The sequence below is a fragment of the Anomaloglossus baeobatrachus genome, chromosome 3, assembly GCF_048569485.1.
Source record: "Anomaloglossus baeobatrachus isolate aAnoBae1 chromosome 3, aAnoBae1.hap1, whole genome shotgun sequence".
In the NCBI taxonomy this organism is placed as follows: domain Eukaryota; kingdom Metazoa; phylum Chordata; class Amphibia; order Anura; family Aromobatidae; genus Anomaloglossus; species Anomaloglossus baeobatrachus.
Genome location: NC_134355.1, coordinates 630,155,127 through 630,174,751, shown reverse-complemented (window position 1 = coordinate 630,174,751; position 19,625 = coordinate 630,155,127). Strand labels below are relative to the sequence as shown.

Sequence of the window (19,625 nt, the reverse complement as noted above, 5' to 3'; positions counted from 1 at the left end):
GACGCCACGTGCGCACGGCCCCTGCACAATCTCCATAGACTGTGCAGGGGACGCAGGACGCATGCAGTTACGCTGCGCTGCAAAGCGCAGCGTAACTGCATGAATTTACGCAACGTGCGCACATAGCCTTAGGCTATAACAATAGCCCAAGCTCTGAACATCTCTTGGAACACTGTTCAATCCATCATCAAAAGGAGGAGTGAGTATGGCACAACTGTAAACTTACCAAGACACGACCATCCACCTAAACTGCCATCCCAGACAAGTAGAACACCAAATAGAAAAGCAGCTAAGAGGCTCATGGTCACTAGAGGAGCTGCAGAGATCCACAGCTCAGGTGAGAGAATCTCTCTACAGGACAACTATTAGTCGTATACTCCACAAATATGGCCTTTATGGAAGAGTGGCAAGAAGAAACTAATTTCTGAAAGTAAGCCATAAAAAGTCCCATTTGCAGTTTGTAAAAAGCCAATTAGGGCGCCAGGGGAGCATGTGGAAGAAGATGCTCTGATCACTTGAGACCAAAGGAGAACTTTTTAGGCTAAATGCAAAGCGCCTTGTATGGTGAAAAACTAACAAATCACATCATCCTGAAAACACCATCCCCACTGACAAACATGGTGGTGGCAGTATTATGCTGTGGGGAGACTTCTCTTCAGCATGGGTAGGGAAGCTGGCAAGCGATAATGGGAAGGTGGATGGAGCCAAATACAGGGCAATCCTGGAGGAAAATCTGTTAGAGGTTGCAAAAGACTTGAGACTGGGCCATAGGTTCACCTTCCAGTAGGATGATGGCCCAAAACATCCTGCCTGAGCTACAACTTATAGTTCAGAGCAAAGCACATTCATGTGTGTGATCAGCCCAGTCATAGTAGAGATATAAATCTCATTGAGAATCTGTGACTAGACAGACATTTCTCACTGAGCTAGAGCTATTTGGCAAAGAAGAATGAACACAAATTTCAGCCTTAGATGTGCAAAGCTGCAGGAGACATCCGCAAAACGACTTGCAGCAGTCATTGCAGAAAAAGGTGGTTTTACAAACTGCCTCGGGGGGGGGGGGGCTGAAAACAAATGTATGTCACAATTTTAAGATATATATTTTTAAAATAGTTATAAAACTCAGGTTCACTTTCTTTACACTTCACAAATACTTGCTACTTAAGCGGGTTTTACACGCTACGATATATCTTATGATATGTCGTCGGGGTCACGTTGTAAGTGACGCACATCCGGCATCTTTTGACATATCGTAGCGTGTAACACAAATGAGTGACTCTGAACGAGTAAAAATACTCACCTTATCGTTGCTCGTTGACACGTCGTTCATTTTCCAAAAATCGAACGTCCTTCTGTGCTCCGGTTGTTCATCGTTCCCGAGGCAGCACACATCGCTCCGTGTGACACCCCGGGAATGATGAACTGCAGCTTACCTGCAGAGCCGGCAATGCGGAAGGAAGGAGGTGGGCGGGATGTTTACGTCCCGCTCATATTCGCCCCTCCGCGTCTAGTGGGCGGCCGCTGTGTGACGTTGATCTGACGTCGAACGAACCGCCCCCTTCAGGAAGTGGATGTTCGCCGCCCACATCGAGGTCGTTCGGGAAGTAAGTACGTGTGACGGGGGTTTACGACTTTTTGCGACACGGGCAACAAATTGCCCGTAACGCACAAACGATGGGGGCGGGTGCGATCGCACATGAAATCGACGTGTGTAAAGCAGCCTTTAGTCTTGGTATATATAATATAAAATCCCAATACATAAAAACCCAATACAATTTGTGATTGTAATGTGAAAAACTGAGGAAAAGTTCACGGAGTATAAACACTTCTTGGAGGCACTGTACATGCAGCTCAGGGAGAGTTTGCCAAGAAGGAGATAATGAATCCTTCAGGATGTGATTGATATGAAATGGGTCCATTACAAGATCTGTCAGGAACTCATCATGTTATGAAAAGATATCATTTACATATAAATAGTCCTTGTATTCATCTCTCTGCCATGTATACTTTTTGGCGACAGTGTTGCTGGTGTAATGAGTGTTTGATGTGTACGGGATATCAGGACAATCACTGGTCGATATTTGTTACTTTCCAGAATAAACCCCGCCATTTTTATCATTTATTTTCTATGCATGACTATTGTTACATACCCCAGTATAGATATTCATAGATTCCACTGGTCCGGTCAGTAATCAGGGCTGTCAACATATTGATGTAAATGAAACCAAACATTACGAAAGGACTCAGGAAAAAAATGAGTAGAAAGGATCTGAAAAGGAAAAAGACCCTTTGTGTTTCCAAGAGTATCGGACATGTCAGACGCTTTGTTCTGGTAGGAATCCGTGTGCCAGGACACAGACCACCACTCGGGTCTGATGTACTTTAGAGAAGTGAGCAGAGGGGAGGGAATTACAGGCTGATAGTAGTAGGTATTTTATATGTATTCCATTAAGAAACCCTTTTTAAGAACTGGGGGAAAAAAGCCAATAGATGACAACATGGGCAGCTGGTTCAGCTCGGCTCTTTTGACCTTATGCTTCAAAAATTTAGTGACCACAACTAAATCAAAAGTAAGTATATTTATATAACCTTTCTAGCACTAAAGGGATCATTTTAGTTAGAAAAAGCAAGTTCATTGCAAACCTACTTATTTTCATGCTATCTGCTCTCATTCTCCTGCAATGAGAACTTTTATCTTTTATAGTGTACAGCTGGTTTCTGTCACGAGTGTCTCTCGCAGTTGAGAGATGTGTGATAGTCCTGTGATCTGAGCTTCACTCATTATTGGGTGGCTCAGCATATTAAATGTATTTGCATTCTATTGGCACTTCAGGTGTTAAATGTCAGGGTTTTTTTTCCTGCTAGCTGCTCCTTGCTAATCAATCTATGTGCAGTCGGTGTGTTACCCCTCCCATCTCTTTTAAGTAGCCTCTCCATCTTTCAACTTTCGCCGGATATAGAATCTTCTGTTCCTGACCACCTAGGTGACTGCATGTCATTTGGAGCTGCTGGACTTCTGCTGCCATTCCTTTTGTTGGAGGTGTGCTGTTTCAGCTATCAAGTTTGGGTTGTATCCCCCCTGTATGTCTACCTTTCCCTGCCTGTTTATTAGTACTGTGGTGTGACTAGTATCTCCCACCACCCATTACATTAGCCAGGGTGTTTGTAGGGCTAGTGATGGATTGGGTATCCAGATCGCCGGCGGGTTGAAACACCTCTCATATGACGCTAGGGAGCTCAGGTAACAGCTTGAGGTGAGACCAGGAGGTATCCCCTCACACCTCTCCCTAGCAGTAGGACCCACCATTCTAAAAGCACCCCCCTTATCCCCCTTGTTTGTTGTGTGTCGTGTAGTGCGCCAGACTTCCATGGGTCTGAGCACAGCGGTCACGCAGGGTTTTCTGACATGGTCTACTCAGAGCATGACAGTTTCTATAGAGCCTGACCACTAGTGCCTGCTAAACAGTGGCTGACAATGCGTCGGAGTTACATTCCAAGAGTGGAGTCGACTCTTAACATACCAGACATCTTTCCCCAGACCATTGATTCTTATACAGACGTTAGCTGCTCAGTTCCCTCTGTCTCAGCTCCTGGCAGAGGCTCACTGTGCCAAGACCGCTATGCAGAGAGAGTAATCGAGCATGTGTGTCCACCAGCTCTCATACTGGACATGCACATTGCGATACACCTAGAACGACATGTGACGCCATGGTATGTAAGTAAATGTCAGAATTCTGTAATGGAACTGTGAAAATCCGAGGTTGTGGGTTGTATTAATCACCTAGACAAGTTAACAATTCAATTCTTTTTATTTGTTCCGTCAATGGTCTTACAGCAACTCCGGGTAGATGGCCAAAATTAGACTCTCGGTCCATGACATCCCAAACTGGGACTGGTGGTTCCACTGCCTTCATACAAGCGACACCTTCTGTCCCCTAACTTATGTTGGGCCCACAGCTTTTGTATCTCCCACTGGTATACTCTGTAGTCGCAGCTGTGCTCCTCTAGACAATGGACACCATGACCGTACCACGTGTATCTAGTGTATCTAGCTCCAGCCAGCAACAACAGTCCTTATGCTCCTCTAGATGACTGATATCTAGAGATGGGCGGACTCGCAGAAAACCGGGACTGATGGGTCCCTGCTAATTTTGTTTGGTTTTTTTTAGATCCGGTTCCGGTCCAGAATCCGGTTCCCATATAAGTCTATGGGAACCAGAATCCGGGGATTAAAAAGGTTTGTGGAAGGGATGGGGGGATAGAAGCGCAAGCAGTGTATTCACCGGAGCTCCATGTCATGGCGTCAAGCTGCTTCCAGGTCGCGCATTCACTTCCGGTGCTGCGTGAGTCTAGATCGTGCACTAAAAAATAAAGGTAGATGCTAGAATGTACTGGCTCCTTTCAGGTATGACGTAACTTATCACGTGATGGGGGTGTGTTCAAAATGCAGCTCAGGGTCAGCTGTGTCCACGATATCTCCTCCTCTGCTCATCCTGAGTCCTCCTGATTCATGAATCGTGAAGCAGTAGGCTTCGGATTAGCTGCATCCATGATGTCTCCTTCTCTGCTCATCCTGAGCCCTCCTAGTTCATGAATCATGATTCTGACCCGCAGACAGAGCCTGTGATTATTTGCAGTCAGACGCTGTCACACAGGCTTGGGGCGCGTTTGACTGCAACCAATCCGAGAGGCCAGGCCGGCCGATGGCAGGGAAAGCAGTGCAAATGTATAAGCAATGATGAGCGGCCCAGGGAGGCCGCGGAGCAGGGTATAGCCGTGCGGGAGCAGGGTATAGCTGTGCGGGAGCAGGGTATAGCCGTGCGGGAGCAGGGTATAGCAGTGCGGGAGCAGGGTATAGCCGTGCGGGAGCAGGGTATAGCCGTGCGGGAGCAGCGTATAGCTGTGCGGGAGCAGGGTATAGCCGTGCGGGAGCAGGGTATAGCCGTGCGGGAGCAGCGTATAGCCGTGCGGGAGCAGCGTATAGCCGTGCGGGAGCAGGGTATAGCCGTGCGGGAGCAGCGTGTAGCCGTGCGGGAGCAGCGTGTAGCCGTGCGGGAGCAGGGTGTAGCCGTGCGGGAGCAGCGTGTAGCCGTGCGGGAGCAGCGTGTAGCCGTGCGTGAGCAGCGTGTAGCCGTGCGTGAGCAGCGTGTAGCCGTGCGTGAGCAGCGTGTAGCCGTGCGGGAGCAGCGTGTAGCCGTGCGGGAGCAGCGTGTAGCCGTGCGTGAGCAGCGTAGAGCCTTGGTAAGTATGAAGCGCTCGCTTCATTCTTATTTTCTTTATTTTTCCTTTATTTATTTTTTATTTCTTGAGATCCGGATCAATCACACAGAATCCTGGGTTCAGCACCCGGGCACCTTTGAAACCGCACCAATCCAGACTTTTACAGTCCAGGTCCCACCCATTACTACTGATATCACGACTATAGCCTGTGTATCCAGCTTCAGCCTGCAACAACAACCCATGGGATAGAATCTCAAATCCAGACGATGGATATCACAACTGCAGCACGTGCATCCAGCTCCAATCTCTGTAGTCCATTCATGGGCTGCAATATCCACCCATGAAGATTGGAATAATGGGAATCACTCTTCTAAGGCTATGTTCACACCCTGCATCTTTTATTGCATTTTCGGTGCATTTTTGAGGTCACAAAGATGCAGCTAAATGCTTGCATGTCTTTCCCACAGCAAAGTCTGAGATTTCTGTTTTGCTGTCCACTCTGTGCATTGTTTTTTTGCTGGATTTTGGCTGTTTTTCAAGATGCAGCATGTCAATTCTTTTTGCGTTTTTCCAGTGTTTTTGAGCCTTTCCAGTCCATAGATTTCACTTAACAAACACATTGGGAAAAATGCGGTAAAAGCGTTGCAAAAATGCATGCATTTTTTGATGCGTGCATTTTTTGGGGCCAAAAACACTGCATCTTTGTGGTTAGAAATGATGCAGTGTGTGAACATAGCCTAAGGAGTTAAAGGGAATCTGTCACCAGGTTTTTTATCACCCATCTAAGAGCAGCAAAATGTAGGGGTACAGACCCTGATTCCAGCAATGTGTCACTTACTGAGCTGTTTGCTGTCATTTTGATAAAATCAATGTACACAATGAGATCTCATGAATATTTTGGACTATCTGCAGCACACCAAGTAGTCCTCTAATGATAATCTACTGCTGGTTAACCAGTGATTTTATCAAAACTACACTAAGCAGCCCAGTAAGTCACACATCACTGGAATCAGGATCTCGGGCCCTACATTATGCTGCTGTCAGATTAGGTGGCAAAAACCTGGTGAAATATTCCCTTTAAGTGATACATTCCTGGAATCAGGATCTCTGCCCCTATATCATGAGGCTCTCAGATGGGGAAGAAAAAAAACCTAGTGACAGATTTCCATTAAACTTAATTTACTTAACAGAAATAAAAATAAAATTAACCCTTACCTGGTGTCGTGCTCATATTGTACATCTTGTATTGATGCATTAGAGTTCAGAGACCAGAATGGCAGTGAAGTGTTCCCGCATTGAGATGAAGTGCTTAAAAATACCTGAAAGCCGTCATTTCCTACATTAGAGCGGAGGAAATGGAGTGAGGCGAGGAGTTTTTTTTATCTCCGGCTTCTAAGTCTTCTTGCTTTCCTAACACCTCTGTTTGTGCAGCCTCCGAGCATTAAGCTGGAATTAAATCCGCGACAACAGAGCGTAATGTCGCTAATGCACAGCTTCATCTCTGTGCTCTCGGTGCAGACCCCGAACGCGGCGGGTTAAGTGGTTCTGTTTGCATTTATGTTTTTTTTTCTTCCTTTCTCGTAAATCCCCGTTCAGTACGGCAGAGACGACGCATCGAGATTTCAGTCTTGTAAAGCGGAAAACGTCACCTTTTATTGCCCCAAACAATGCGCCGCTGTGATAAACATCTGCCACCTTCATCTTTTCGGGGGAGAAATTATTTCCTTTAAGTTTTCTTTCATTCCCCAAACCTCAACCAATTGCTTTGAAAACAGGTAAGAAGATAAGCGTTGTGTCGGGGGTCATTTTCAGGAAATGTTTTTGGTGAGCGTGTACCAGGGTGCACATTACCGAAACGTTCAAGTTTTTGCAGTGTCATTTTGAGATTTAGGGGTAATTGCTGCGCCCCCCCTTGGTTAATCTCAATTTGTCCCTTTCTGTGGCCTCTAAGCGCAGCCGGACTTAATCCTTTGGAGGATTTCATTCTGAACATGATTTCTGGCGGTGACATGTTTTCATCTTAACTCCTGGCGGATACCGGAGGAGAAAATCCGGCACTTGCCGCTGCAATTGGGAAACATGTTAAATGGAGCTATGCATTAAAAAATATATTCCTTTTTCGTTGGATGTCAGTTGGGTAACATTTCTTGGTTTGAAAAGCTACGTCCCTTTAAAAAAACTTTTTACATGTAAAAGTCACATGTCCGAACTCCATCGACCACCGAAACGAAGAGGCTGAAGAGTTCAGCCGAACTTTAGCTTAGGTCAGGCTCATAGACTTTCTTTAGAGGTTTTGTTCCCCCTCCTTCTCGGCAACCGTTGGGGTCTCGGCACCTGAACCTCTTCTAAGTGGAAAGTCAAAAATGATGGGTGATGTTGGCATGTGCAGCACAAGAACGCAGAGGTCTGATGATTGGCTGCAGAGGTCAAATGAGGGTTTAGCTGCGGGGAAGGGAATAAAGACTAATGGGGACCACCAGGGCGTTGACTTTGGAGCTGTCGGGATTGAACAGATAAGTATTGATATATATATTTTTGTTTTTAAATCGCATTTCCAGACTTTTAAAGGGAGGTTGTCACCAGGTTTTTCCCTTATGAGTTGTTGCCACCACCAGTGAGCCCTTATATACGGCATTCTAGAATTCTGCATATAAGAGCCCAGGCCGCTCTGTAGGAAATAAAAAACACCTTGATAATATTCTCATAGTGGGCGGTCTGGTCCGATGGGTGTCGCTGCTCTCGGTGTAGCGACTCCTCCGTCTTGTCCAATTACTGTCGTCCTTCTTCGCAGGGTGGTGCGGATGACGCGTCCTACGTCCTCCTCACAGGCAGACATTGCGGTCCTGCGTGGGCGCACCTTGATCTGCCATGCTGAGGGCAGATAAAAGTATTGTACCGCGCATGCGCGAGATGGTCTGACATTTCCTTGTGCCTGCGCATTACAGTGCTTTTATCTGCCCTCAGCATCAAAGTGCGCCTGTGCAGAACCACAATGCCAACCTGTGAGGATGACGTAGAACGTGTGATCCACACGAGGCTCAGAAGGAAGACAGCGATCGCAGCAGAGAGGAGGCGCTGAACCCCTGACCAGTGACTCCCATCGCACTGGACCGCCCCCTAAATGAGTATTATAAAGGGATTTTTATGTTATACAGAGTGGCCTGAGCTCTTATATATACAGTATTCTAGAATGCTGTATATAAGGGCTAACTGGTGGTGGTCGAAGCTCATAAGGGAAACACCTGGTGACAGGTTCCCTTTAAAATACTACATAACCCTTTTAAAGGGAATCTGTCAGCTTTTTTTTCTTATTTAATCTGAGAGTAGCATGATGTAGGGACAGAAAGCCTGATTCCATCAATGTGTCGCTTACTAGGCTGTGGATTGCTTTTTCAAAAACATGGTGTTTTATCAGCAGGAGTATATCATTACAGGACTAGTGATTTTGAGCCTGCTAGTTAACTGCTCTGTGTAACCCCGCCTCCACCACTGATTGGTAGCTTTCTGTGTACACTGTGCCTGGGCAGAAGCTGCCAATCAGTGGTTTGTGCTGGATTATACAGTGCTTAGCATTCAGAGAATCTACAGCAGTGAAAACAGCGATTTTATTAAAATGACAGCAAGCAACCCAGTAAGTGACACATCACTGGAATCCTGGTCTCTGCCCCAACATCATGCTGCTCTCAGATTACATAAAAAAACCCAAAATGACTGATTCCCCTTAAAGGGGCTATGTGTAAGTGAAACATCGCTGGAATCAGGGTCTCTATCCCAACGTTATGTTGCTGTCAAATTACATACCAAAAACTTGCTGACCAATTCCCTTTAAAGGGCATATATCATTATATTCATTGGTATTTAAAACCAAGTAGTGATGAATGATGTTATTTTCTAAACAAATTTATCTGATTGTACATTTTTTATTTCTTTTTCTTGACTTGATTAAAGTGGCCAGAGCTTTTGTAAAAGGGGTTGTCCACTATCTGACAATCGCCTGCTTAATTCAGGGCTCCATGAAAAAAACCTCTTCTAATCACCTTCCAGGGATGTCGGAGCTGCAGTTCCCAGCGGGGGACATGACCTTGTTGTTTGACGTGACCGCTGCAGTTGTTGACTTGCTCTTGCTCCTCAATATTACATCAGATCAGACGTGTGGTTGCCGAAATAATAAGGGCTGCAGCCGATCAGTGGCCGCTGATTGGTTGCAGCAGTCGTGTAACACAACAGTGTCACCCACTAGGAACCACAGCTCCAGCATTGTAGGAGTGGTGACACTGCAGGGAATGAGTGCATATTCTTTTCATTTTCCTTGGGGCCTTGAACTGATTAAAGGGAATATGTCAACAGATTTTTTCTACCTCATCTAAGAGAAGCATAATGTAGGCAAAGAGATTCTGAATCCAATGATGTATCACGCAGATTACTGGCTGCAGCCGTTCTGACACAATCTGAATTTTTAGCTGTAGCCATGTAGCAGAGCTGAGACAGCTGTCCCCGCTCACACCCAGGCTCTTTGTAGAGATTATACATTGATAGTGAGGTGTCAATCACAGGAGGGGATGTACCAGTTACTTTGCACATCTTAACAATGATAAGGTTCCTGCTGCTTAAACAAGCATAGCAAATAACCTCAGACTGTGTCAAGCAAGGCATCTGAGTTTTCTTTGTTAACCCTTGCAGCAGGCTGTGTTCAGCTTACATAGCAAAAGCAAGCCTGCTGACATATTCCCTTTTAAGTAGAGGTTGACAACCCCTTTGACTACATTTTACAGATGCGTTTTACAGCAGCCTCTTGGCCCATACACAGCAATAGACTGACTCCAACTCATTGTTTTCCACACTAAAGCTTTCTAGTTGTTCTGACATGGGCAAATTTATTGTACAGGGAGGAGAGGAGGTGAGCTGTGACATTAATATATGATTGGCAGATCCTGTGTAATACAGATGTTGTCTGTCGTTATTCAGTCTACAGAGATGATGGCAGAGACTTCCCGATCTTTACAGAACAGGAAATTCGAGTCTAAAGGCCCCGTTACATGCTACGGTTTATCTGACTATCTCGTTAGCGATGTGACATGCCCAGATCGTAGTTACGATTTGCCAATATCGCTCATAGGTCGTTTATTAGCGGTCACACGTAACAATCTCGAACGATGCAAAATCGTTCAGCGATATATTGTTTGCCCAAGGCGGTCGTGTGGATGTTGCTCGTTGGCAGGGTGTCAAACGTACCAATATGTCTGCTGCGTTCCAAACGATGAACAATATTTTGAAACTGAACGACGTGTCAACGATCAATTATTTTCACCCTATTTGCGATCGTTCAGAGTCGCACGTAGGAGTCACACGCAACAACGTCGCTAACGATGATGGAAGTGCGTCACGAAAACCGTGACCCCGACAACATATCGTCAGATAAATCGTAACGTGTAACGGGGCCTTAAGATTAGACTTAAGGCCCATTTACACACAACGATATCACTAACGAGATATCATCGGGGTCACGGTGTTGGTGACGCACATCCGGCCTTGTTAGCGATGTCGTTGTGTGTGACACCTTTTTGTGATTAGTAACGATCGCAAAAGGTGTCAAATCATTCGTCGTTTACACGTTGTTCATTTTTAAAAAATCGTTCCTCGTTTGGAACGCAGCTTGTTTGTCGTTCCTGCGGCAGCACACATTGCTATGTGTGACACCGCAGGAACGAGGAACAACATCGTACCTGCTGCCGCCAGCAATATGGAAGGAAGAGGTGGGCGGGATGTTCCTGCCGCTCATCTCCGCCCCTCCTCTTCTATTGGGCGGCCGCTTAGTGACGCCGCTGTGACGCTGCACGAACCGCCCCCTTAGAAAGAAGAGATTGTTCAGCGGCCACAGCGACATTGGTGAACAGGTATGTGCGTGTGACGCTGCCATAGCGATATTGTTCGCTACGGCAACTATCACCCCGTGACACGCCACCGACGTGGGCGGGTGCTATCGCTCATGACATCGCTAGCGATGTCGCAGCGTGTAAAGCCCGCTTTTAGCGGTCATTGTGGAAATTGCTAAATTTTGTTGTTTATTTTTATTTTATTATAGATCATAATGTAAAGAATATGGACAAATTTCATATTTTTTTCTATTAAAATGTTATTACATTTTTAATTATATTTATTTTTTTATTAAATATTCTATTAAATTTTCTATTTGTTTCTATTATTTTTGTATTTTTATTATTATTTTTAGTTAAATATTCTATTACATTTTCTATTAATTTTGAGTTAAAAATATTTTCCACCTTTAGGTTTCTTTTAAAAAAATTTTTTAAAAAAATGTTTGTTTTTTTGCCTCCTACAGCACTGTATATTGCCGACTGCAAGATGAGCTAAATTAAATCATGTCAGTGAGCTCGTTCAAAGGGAGAGGTTTAAATCTGATCTTTCTCTTTGAGTTCCTCTCTTGTGCTGATTTACGATCACATGAAAGTTGAGACCAACTTTTAGAGTACGGTTCCCCATGCGTATGACTAGTGCGAGTCTCGCATCAGTATCACCCGACACAGCCACACAGTCTCTGGACAGGAGCGGGTCGACTGCGTGTATTTTTATGCAGCTGATGCGCTCCTGTCCGGAGAGCGTCAGGCTGTGCCGGGTGATACCGATGCGAGACTCGCACGAGTCACACGCAAGGGGAACCCGCACCCTTAGGCCATAAATCAGCTGAGAGGTGGTCAGAAGAAAAAAGAGGTTTTTTTTTTTTTGTTTTTTTGTTTTTTTATTCTACTCAGCATGAGCTCACTGTCAATGTCTCAGTTGACTCCCTCTGCATCCAGCATAGACATTGCAAGAAAGAAGCTATAGAAGGCAAACTGGGTAAATGTTTTATTGAAACGTGATTGAAAAAAGTATGATAGGCAAAAAATAGTCATTTATGTAAAATACTATTCACAAAGCAGCGCTAATCCCCCGGCGAGTGTCAGGCGGTGACCAGACCTTGCAGCACTTTGTTCCATGCAGCCTGGGATTTTGCTACAATTGGAATAGTTTACTTACCGCTGCCCGAGATCCATCATTTCCACTTGCACGGTCGCTCTTCACGTGAGATCCTACGACATGTGGTTTCTTTATAAAGTCTTTGAATTAAAGCTTAATGATATGAGATGAGCACAGTGAGCGCAAACTTCTCCCCTCCTGTAAGCCACATTCGCATCACACACCCCCCCCACACACACACAAGGACTCCTAACAAATAAGGCTGACGTTCCAGCCGTCGGGAGATTAAAGCCGTGTAAATCGGCTGAAATACATAATTACGTAATATCTTCTGGGCAATTAAACACTACTCCCGTCTGCGGAAACACATGATAACCGGCGGCGGAGAGGCGGCTTCTATGGAACTTGTTATTCATTTGCTCTGATGGTTTGTATGTTGTGTAAATGCTTCCATTAATTCCACATCATGGAGGACCTGGCATTGATACAGGACGGTATTACATACTACCGCCCATCTTACCACCCCCCACCACTACCATGATAAGTGCACAAAAACTACGGTAAGTTTGAGTCAGGTATCTTATATGGCGTCATTAATTCCACAGCGCTGTTTAGACTTCATCATCTCTGTCCCCATTGGGGCTCATATAACTTCCCTCAGTATGTCTTTGGACTGTGGGCGGAAACTGGAGAACCTAGAGGAAATCCATGGAAAAACGGGGAAAACATACAAACTCATCTTGAACCCAGGACCCAATCGCAGCAGGGCTACAGTGCTAACCACTGAGCCACTGTGTTGCCCCTCGTTTGTACATTAAAAGTAGATTATAGGGCAGTATTCATCTTAAACAATAAGAAAAATGACTGGTAGAGACTGAGCTACTGGGACATTGTGCAAAACGTTCAAAATGTCACTGTAACGCTTACGGCCGGTGTAGGGGCAGTTAACAGGGTTAATGGACCCAATGGACCACAGGGGGAACCCGGGTTTACCCTTTAGAGGGAGGAGATTAACTAAATGCCTACCGCAAGCGGAGGCCAGGTACCACTCCCAGGGTAGTGACCGGGACTGTGACAGCTGATCGCCAGGACAGGAGACGGACTATGGTATAGACACAGTTGGGGGCAGGTACAGTTGAGATGGCTGAGGTAGACAGGCAGGTGGGTATGGACAGGTATGGTGGCCATGGCAGGGGCAGATAGGTATGGATAGGCAGGTACAGGTGACTGACACAGGGATAATAGGACACTAGCTCAGGACCTGACAATTAACTTGCTAGCAGACTGAAGACTAACTAACTCGAGGTGTTATGCAGGCACCTCCCCTAATGGGAGGGTGCCATAAATATATAGTGCCTCTCAACCATAGGCTGAGAGATATTTCCTGAAAATAGCACACCGGCCCTTTATTAGGGGGGCCGGTCTGTGCGCGCATCAGCCCTAGGCACACTCCTGGGAGACCTGGGCTGCGTGCACAGGCCCCAGGAGGGGAAGGAGGCAGCAGCACACGTGGACGACCGGGGAGGTATGAGGCAGGACATGACCCGATCAGCGCAGTAAGTTGGCATCCCTGCAGGACATTGGCGCTACAGTCAGTCTTCCCACAGGCTGTAGAATATAGAGCGGGAGGAGCTGAGCAGATTACTGTTATTCTTGGGAAAAATATTCAGTAGAACTTGGTATGACCATAAGGTGACCCTACGGAATGAAACAAATCAAGGAAAGGGAAAAGGGAGTCAGCTCACCAATCCATGAAACACCGGGACCAAATGGAAGAGATGTGCACAGAGCCGCCCAGGTCCAGGCTTCTAATAGGGAAATGTAGATCAAAAAACTCCTCCAGTGAGAGGTTCTGCATAATGGAGACCATGACTAAAATGTGTCTGTGTTTCATCAGTGGATTGAATTGTTTGTATGGCAATTTCTGCTTTTTAAGATTTTTCAATAAAGTACATTTTTTATTTTGGAGAGCCTATCGCTGGAGTAGTTTTTTTTTTATTTTTTTTATTTTTATTTGCATAATCCTAAACGGTGAGGCGTTTTCCCCCAGTGTCCTGGTGAGGAATGAACAGCGAGCTATCCATGCATATACTGCTGTTAGTTACAGTAATGGAAAAGGGTGAATCTTGAGGAACTTTCCTGGGTGCCAATATAGGCGAAGAGGTGACTGATCGAGTAGCTGGAGGCAGATGCACACGTTGTGTTATTTGATGGACAAAGCATTTCAGCTTTGAGCCCTTATTTTCATCACGTCCAATTCATTATATATGTAAAGTGTAATAAGCCAAATGTAAAGATTCCAAAACGATCCATGAGAAATAGAAATATTCAGTTATTCATGGAAAACAGTCATATTACTGCTTGGGACATTCAGTTTTTTTGTTTTTGCCTTTTTGTTTTCCTTTGCACTAATAATGCTTATATTTCTTTTCCATAGGCGGATCCAAATTTGCTCATCAAATTGGTTACAAAGTACGTCTCCGATTATGCCAATGCCAACTGGCCTACTGAATTGGTGCCCCTGATAGAGCAGCTGCACTACTACAACGAGCGGCTGGTGGACTTCACGCAGGCCCAGATCCTCCAGGGTCTTGGCAAGGGAGTGGACGTGCAGAGGTTTGCCACAGACAGTCAATACAAATCGGAGACTATTCTAGGACTCGCTGAGTAAGTATTTATTGGTCATATTCCATGGCTTTTTGTGTACGCCACACCATTGTCTTACAAAATGCTCTAGTTTTGCTTTTAGCCTTAGGATGTGCTCACAAGCTGTTGGAGGCTCCTTTGGTGACTGTCATAATTCATGGCGGCATACAGGACCCATACTGAGGGGGGGTTTGACCCCAGAGATGAGAAAAAAAGACTAGCGGTGCTCCGTTCCAAGCTTTGTTACAGCAGAACCAGCTTCTGCGGTCACCATCTTTTGGATGTCTGTCACTTCCAAGGCACCAAGACGTCACTGTGATGTCTAGACATTGCCACGGGTGCCATGGCATATTTCTCAATGGATGCCGGCCACCGACATGAAGTTTGACTGCATCAAAGGACTGGACCAGAAGACAGAAATGAATTCCACTACTCTTCTTTGTTTTGGCGTAAGGTTCATCAGGCACAAAACTTTGGTTTCCATGATCAAGGGAAGCCTTAACTGAACAGGACCCTTAGAGAGAACCTGTGCCCAGATGCTTCTCATAGCTGATTGCGGGGAATTCGGACCATCAAGACATTGAGTCAGCAGCTGAAGGACATTGTCTCTAATGATGTGACTTTTATAAAATTGGAGTCTTATATTGTAAGTGAAACCACAAACCAACTTTATAGGAGAAGGGCGGGGTTCCATCTCTTCTTAAAGTTTTCCTTTAAATAGTGATAAATACAGGAACCTTGTCCGGTAATATGGATTGTGAAGACTCTGATCTTTTGCGTGGATGGTCAGAAATGAAAGGTATCTCTGACTTCTGCATCAAGGGATAATGACTGTGTTCACAAATGCGTGCAGGGTCAATCGGTATTGTGCACACATCCTATGCAAATGCAAAGGACAAATGTATATTGGCTGCTGTCTGTGCACAAGAACTGGCAGGCACCTGTCAGCGCAACGTCAGCACCAACATTCACATTCTCATTCAGAAGTTAAAAGCGCCAAAGAAGCCATTTTAATAAAAAATAATCGTAAATGATGATATTCTGGCCGTTCTCTCCTTATTGTGTGGATCCTGATAACTCGAGTTGACTACTTGGTAATGAGGAGAGATGGTTTAGTCCTTATTCACACATTAAAGGGACTCAATCAGTACAGAATGAGTGCTCAAATAAAGTACAGGCCGCTCAGTGTATTATTGGTGTGGCCAAACATTTCAGTGCACCTTCTCACCTACTTGATTCCATCTATCTCCATACTTCTCTGGCTCTGTTAAAGTAGACATGATAGCTGATATATTCTGCCCAAACCGTGGGCAGCATGTATCGGCCTCTGGCTGTACTATTCCAGACATGTATGTTTGACTCGGAAACACTTTAATCCACCACCAGGTACTGAGCCACGCTGGGCACTAATCATACAGGCGGGTCCCTGAAGGATTTGTCACCGCTCGCTGACAGTAACTAACTGGTCTCTGCCTTTGTGAGCATATAAGGGGTTGGACAGGAAGAGGTTAATATTGCACTGCCGATGGAATGAAGACAGAAGAGATATACCTGGATTGGGATTTGTTAGTCAATGCGTTTCGGAGTGTTCAGACTCCTTCATCAGGACAATTACATTGGAAATCGAGTTCTGAGCTCTGTATATATCTCTACACCGCTATTTCCAATGTGATTGTCCTGATGGAGTCTGAGCACTTCGAAACGCATTGACTAACATCACAATCCAGGTATATCTTTTTTTTCTTCATTCCATCGACAACTCAGGATTAATCACTTCCTCTCCAACCTCAGATGCTGATTACGCCTGGGGCTGCTGCAGCCATTTCTAATCTTTTCAGTGATTGTGTCTTACCCAGCTCCACCAGGTGAGCATGTTCTTTCTTATGGTTTTAACTGTATCTCAGATAAGACCCTATTTTTGCTCTCCTTGTCTCTCAGGTAGAGATGGGTGGACCCGTGGAACTTCTTTTTGCCGGGTTCAGCCGGACTTTATATGAAATTCCGTTTGGTACCCGGACTTGACTTGAACCCCAGTGGAAGTCAGTAATTGGGCAGTTTGGGTCTGCACCCATATGTTGCCAGCCATAAACAGAATACCTCCGGGGGTGGGTGAAAGGGGTTTTTCTATTTTTTTTGTTTGGTGCACACTACATCTGATCATGCTGTTGTTACCCCAAGTGCGAACCATTCAAACACTGCAAGCGGCTCGCACTGGGCTGAGCACCGAGTGTACGTGAGCACATGGATTTTTGCGCGAGTGGTTTGCATACGTAAAGCAACCAAACTCTGTAAAGTCTTTGTTCAGAACGAACACCAAACCTCAGCGTGATGCTATTCACTACTTATGGACAGTATAGACGGAAGGGTAGTCAGACAAGCCGTGGTCAGGAAACAGGAGGACATGACAGCACACGGGGAATAAGCAGAAATGCAGTAAAGTCATAGGCCGAGGGTCAGAATTCCAGAAGAGTACGTATTAGATTCAGGGAGCACACAGAGACATGGTCAGGTAACGGTCCGAGGTTAGAAGCCAGGAAGTTACGACAAGAACAGGAACTGGGCAGAGAGGAGTCAAACAACGAACCGGGTTCAAGAAACCTAGATCAAAACACAAGCAAAAACACAAGCCAAGAGCATAACTGCAGAACCAGAGAGTACAACTGGCGAGGTTCTGGGAGAGCATGTTCAGTAATGAAACAGAGCAATTACTCAGAAGTGGAACACCTGAGTAATCAGCACCTCCCAGAACCTGCATGGAATCCTCTGCTGTCAAACAACCTGTCAGCTAGTGCTCAAAGAAACACAGCAGAGCATCTCCAAATGCAAGATGCTCTGCACAAAGGAAACATGTCACTGCTGGCTCTGTAGTTCAGGAAGGCTTAGCAGAGCATCACCTGTGTGCTAAAATGCCCTGCACAGATGAACCGTGACACTCGGGTTCGCTCATCTCTACTCATGTTTTTATTTTTCTACATGACTGTATAGGGAGAGACTTGAGCCACTGTCATCGGGTGGGGAGAAGCCTTCTGTACGACTGGTGCACAGTGCGGCTCAGGCCCAGCGGCCCAAGTATGTTTTTCTCTGAAATGCTGCAGTGTTTGCGTCAAACATGCCTGGCTGGCATACTACAGCCAGTGGCTGATAAATGAAGCCCACAGTTTGGACATCATGTATCAGCTGACAGGTTCCCTTTAAGCCAGAGCTCATAATCCGAGAACAACAGGGTAGAGACAGATGGAAAACAAGCCGGTGGGAAGGTGCACCTAAATGTTTGGCCCCGCCTTGATGCACCGAGCGCCTGTGATTTGCTTGACCAGTTATTCTGTGCTGACACTCCCTTCAATGTATGTCCCACATCTGCTGTCCATTTCTTTTTCCCGTGGACAAAAGATGGACATATATTATATGCGACTTTTCACGTCTGCAATTTTTTTTTCTCCATTTTTCTTTTTGTGACTAATGACCAACATAGAACAAACATATAATTTGTTTTGCTTCTGTTTTGCCAGAAGAACTTTCCAAGAAGTAAATAGGTGAGAGGGCTATCAGTTCTGCACAGAACGGTTGGTCGGAGAATCATTGCGCGCCTCCATCAGATTTGTTTTCCCCAATAAGAAAATGGGATCACACGTACTTTGTTAAAATGGACACAAAATGAAAAATGTACCATCTTAAATTAAAAAAATGTGAATGCAATATGGACACCGATGTGTCCTAATGTAGGGAAAACCAAGACGGAACGTGTAAAGGCCACTTTACACGCTGCGATATCGTGACCGATATCGCTAGCGTGGGTACCCGCCCCCATCGGTTGTGCGACACGGGCAAATCTCTGCCCGTGGCGCACAACATTGCCCAGACTCGTCACACTACTTACCTGCCCTGCGACGTCATTGTGCTCGGCGAACCGCCTCCTTTCTAAGGGGGCGGTTCATTCAGCGTCACAGCGACATCACAGCAGCGTCACTGAACCGCCGCCCAATAGAAGCATAAAAACGGAGAAGCGGAGATGAGCGGGACGAACATCCCGCCCACCTCCTTCCTTCCGCATTGCGGGCGGGAGGCAGGTAAGGAGAGGTTCCTCGTTCCTGCGGTGTCACACGGAGTGATGTGTGCTGCCGCAGGAGCGAGGAACAACATCGTTACTGCTGCAGTAACAATATTTGAGAATGGACCCCCATGTCACCGATGAGCGATTTTGCACGTTTTTGCAACGATGCAAAATCGCTCAAAGGTGTCACACGCAACGGCATCGCTAAAGTGACCGGATGTGCGCCACAAATTCCATGACCGCAACGAGATCGCTTGATCATTGTCGCAGCGTGTAAAGCGGCCTTTAGTCAATGGACACCCAACAGTCAATCCTAAAAACACAGTATTAGGGCATATTAAAGGCATCATTAATGTACAATGCATCCATTAGAAATGATATGAAGCTGAACATTAGTAATTAGTAAGGACTATCTCTTCTAAAGCTGCAATGCTCCGAGCCGCTTAGATGAAGACCACAAAGAACGGCTCAGAAGCCGGTTTCTGATGTGCCTCCAGATTACAGCATCGTACACAGACTTGAAATGCGTTACCAGCGGATAATCTTCTGAGTCTGGAAATCTGTCTTTAGAAATAAAAAACAAGAAGAACGCCGCCTGGGCTGTGTGATGTAATATCAGAGCACTACAAGTTATAGCAATTAGCCTGTGAGATTAGAGAACATATCGGTACATAATAATGTGTTTGTACCGCGGCCTGGAATACGACACCAGGATAAGAAGTGTCGCTATCGG

The 19,625-nt window shown here is 45.7% G+C and overlaps 1 protein-coding gene across 1 annotated transcript in view; it reads left to right on the top strand.

The window, feature by feature from the left end:
* NBAS (NBAS subunit of NRZ tethering complex) overlaps positions 1-19,625 on the top strand; it is a 1,027,824-nt gene that overhangs the window by 652,293 nt on the left and 355,906 nt on the right. The window contains 1 exon segment of the mRNA XM_075341124.1: positions 14,633-14,862. Coding sequence (XP_075197239.1) covers positions 14,633-14,862 — 230 coding nt within the window.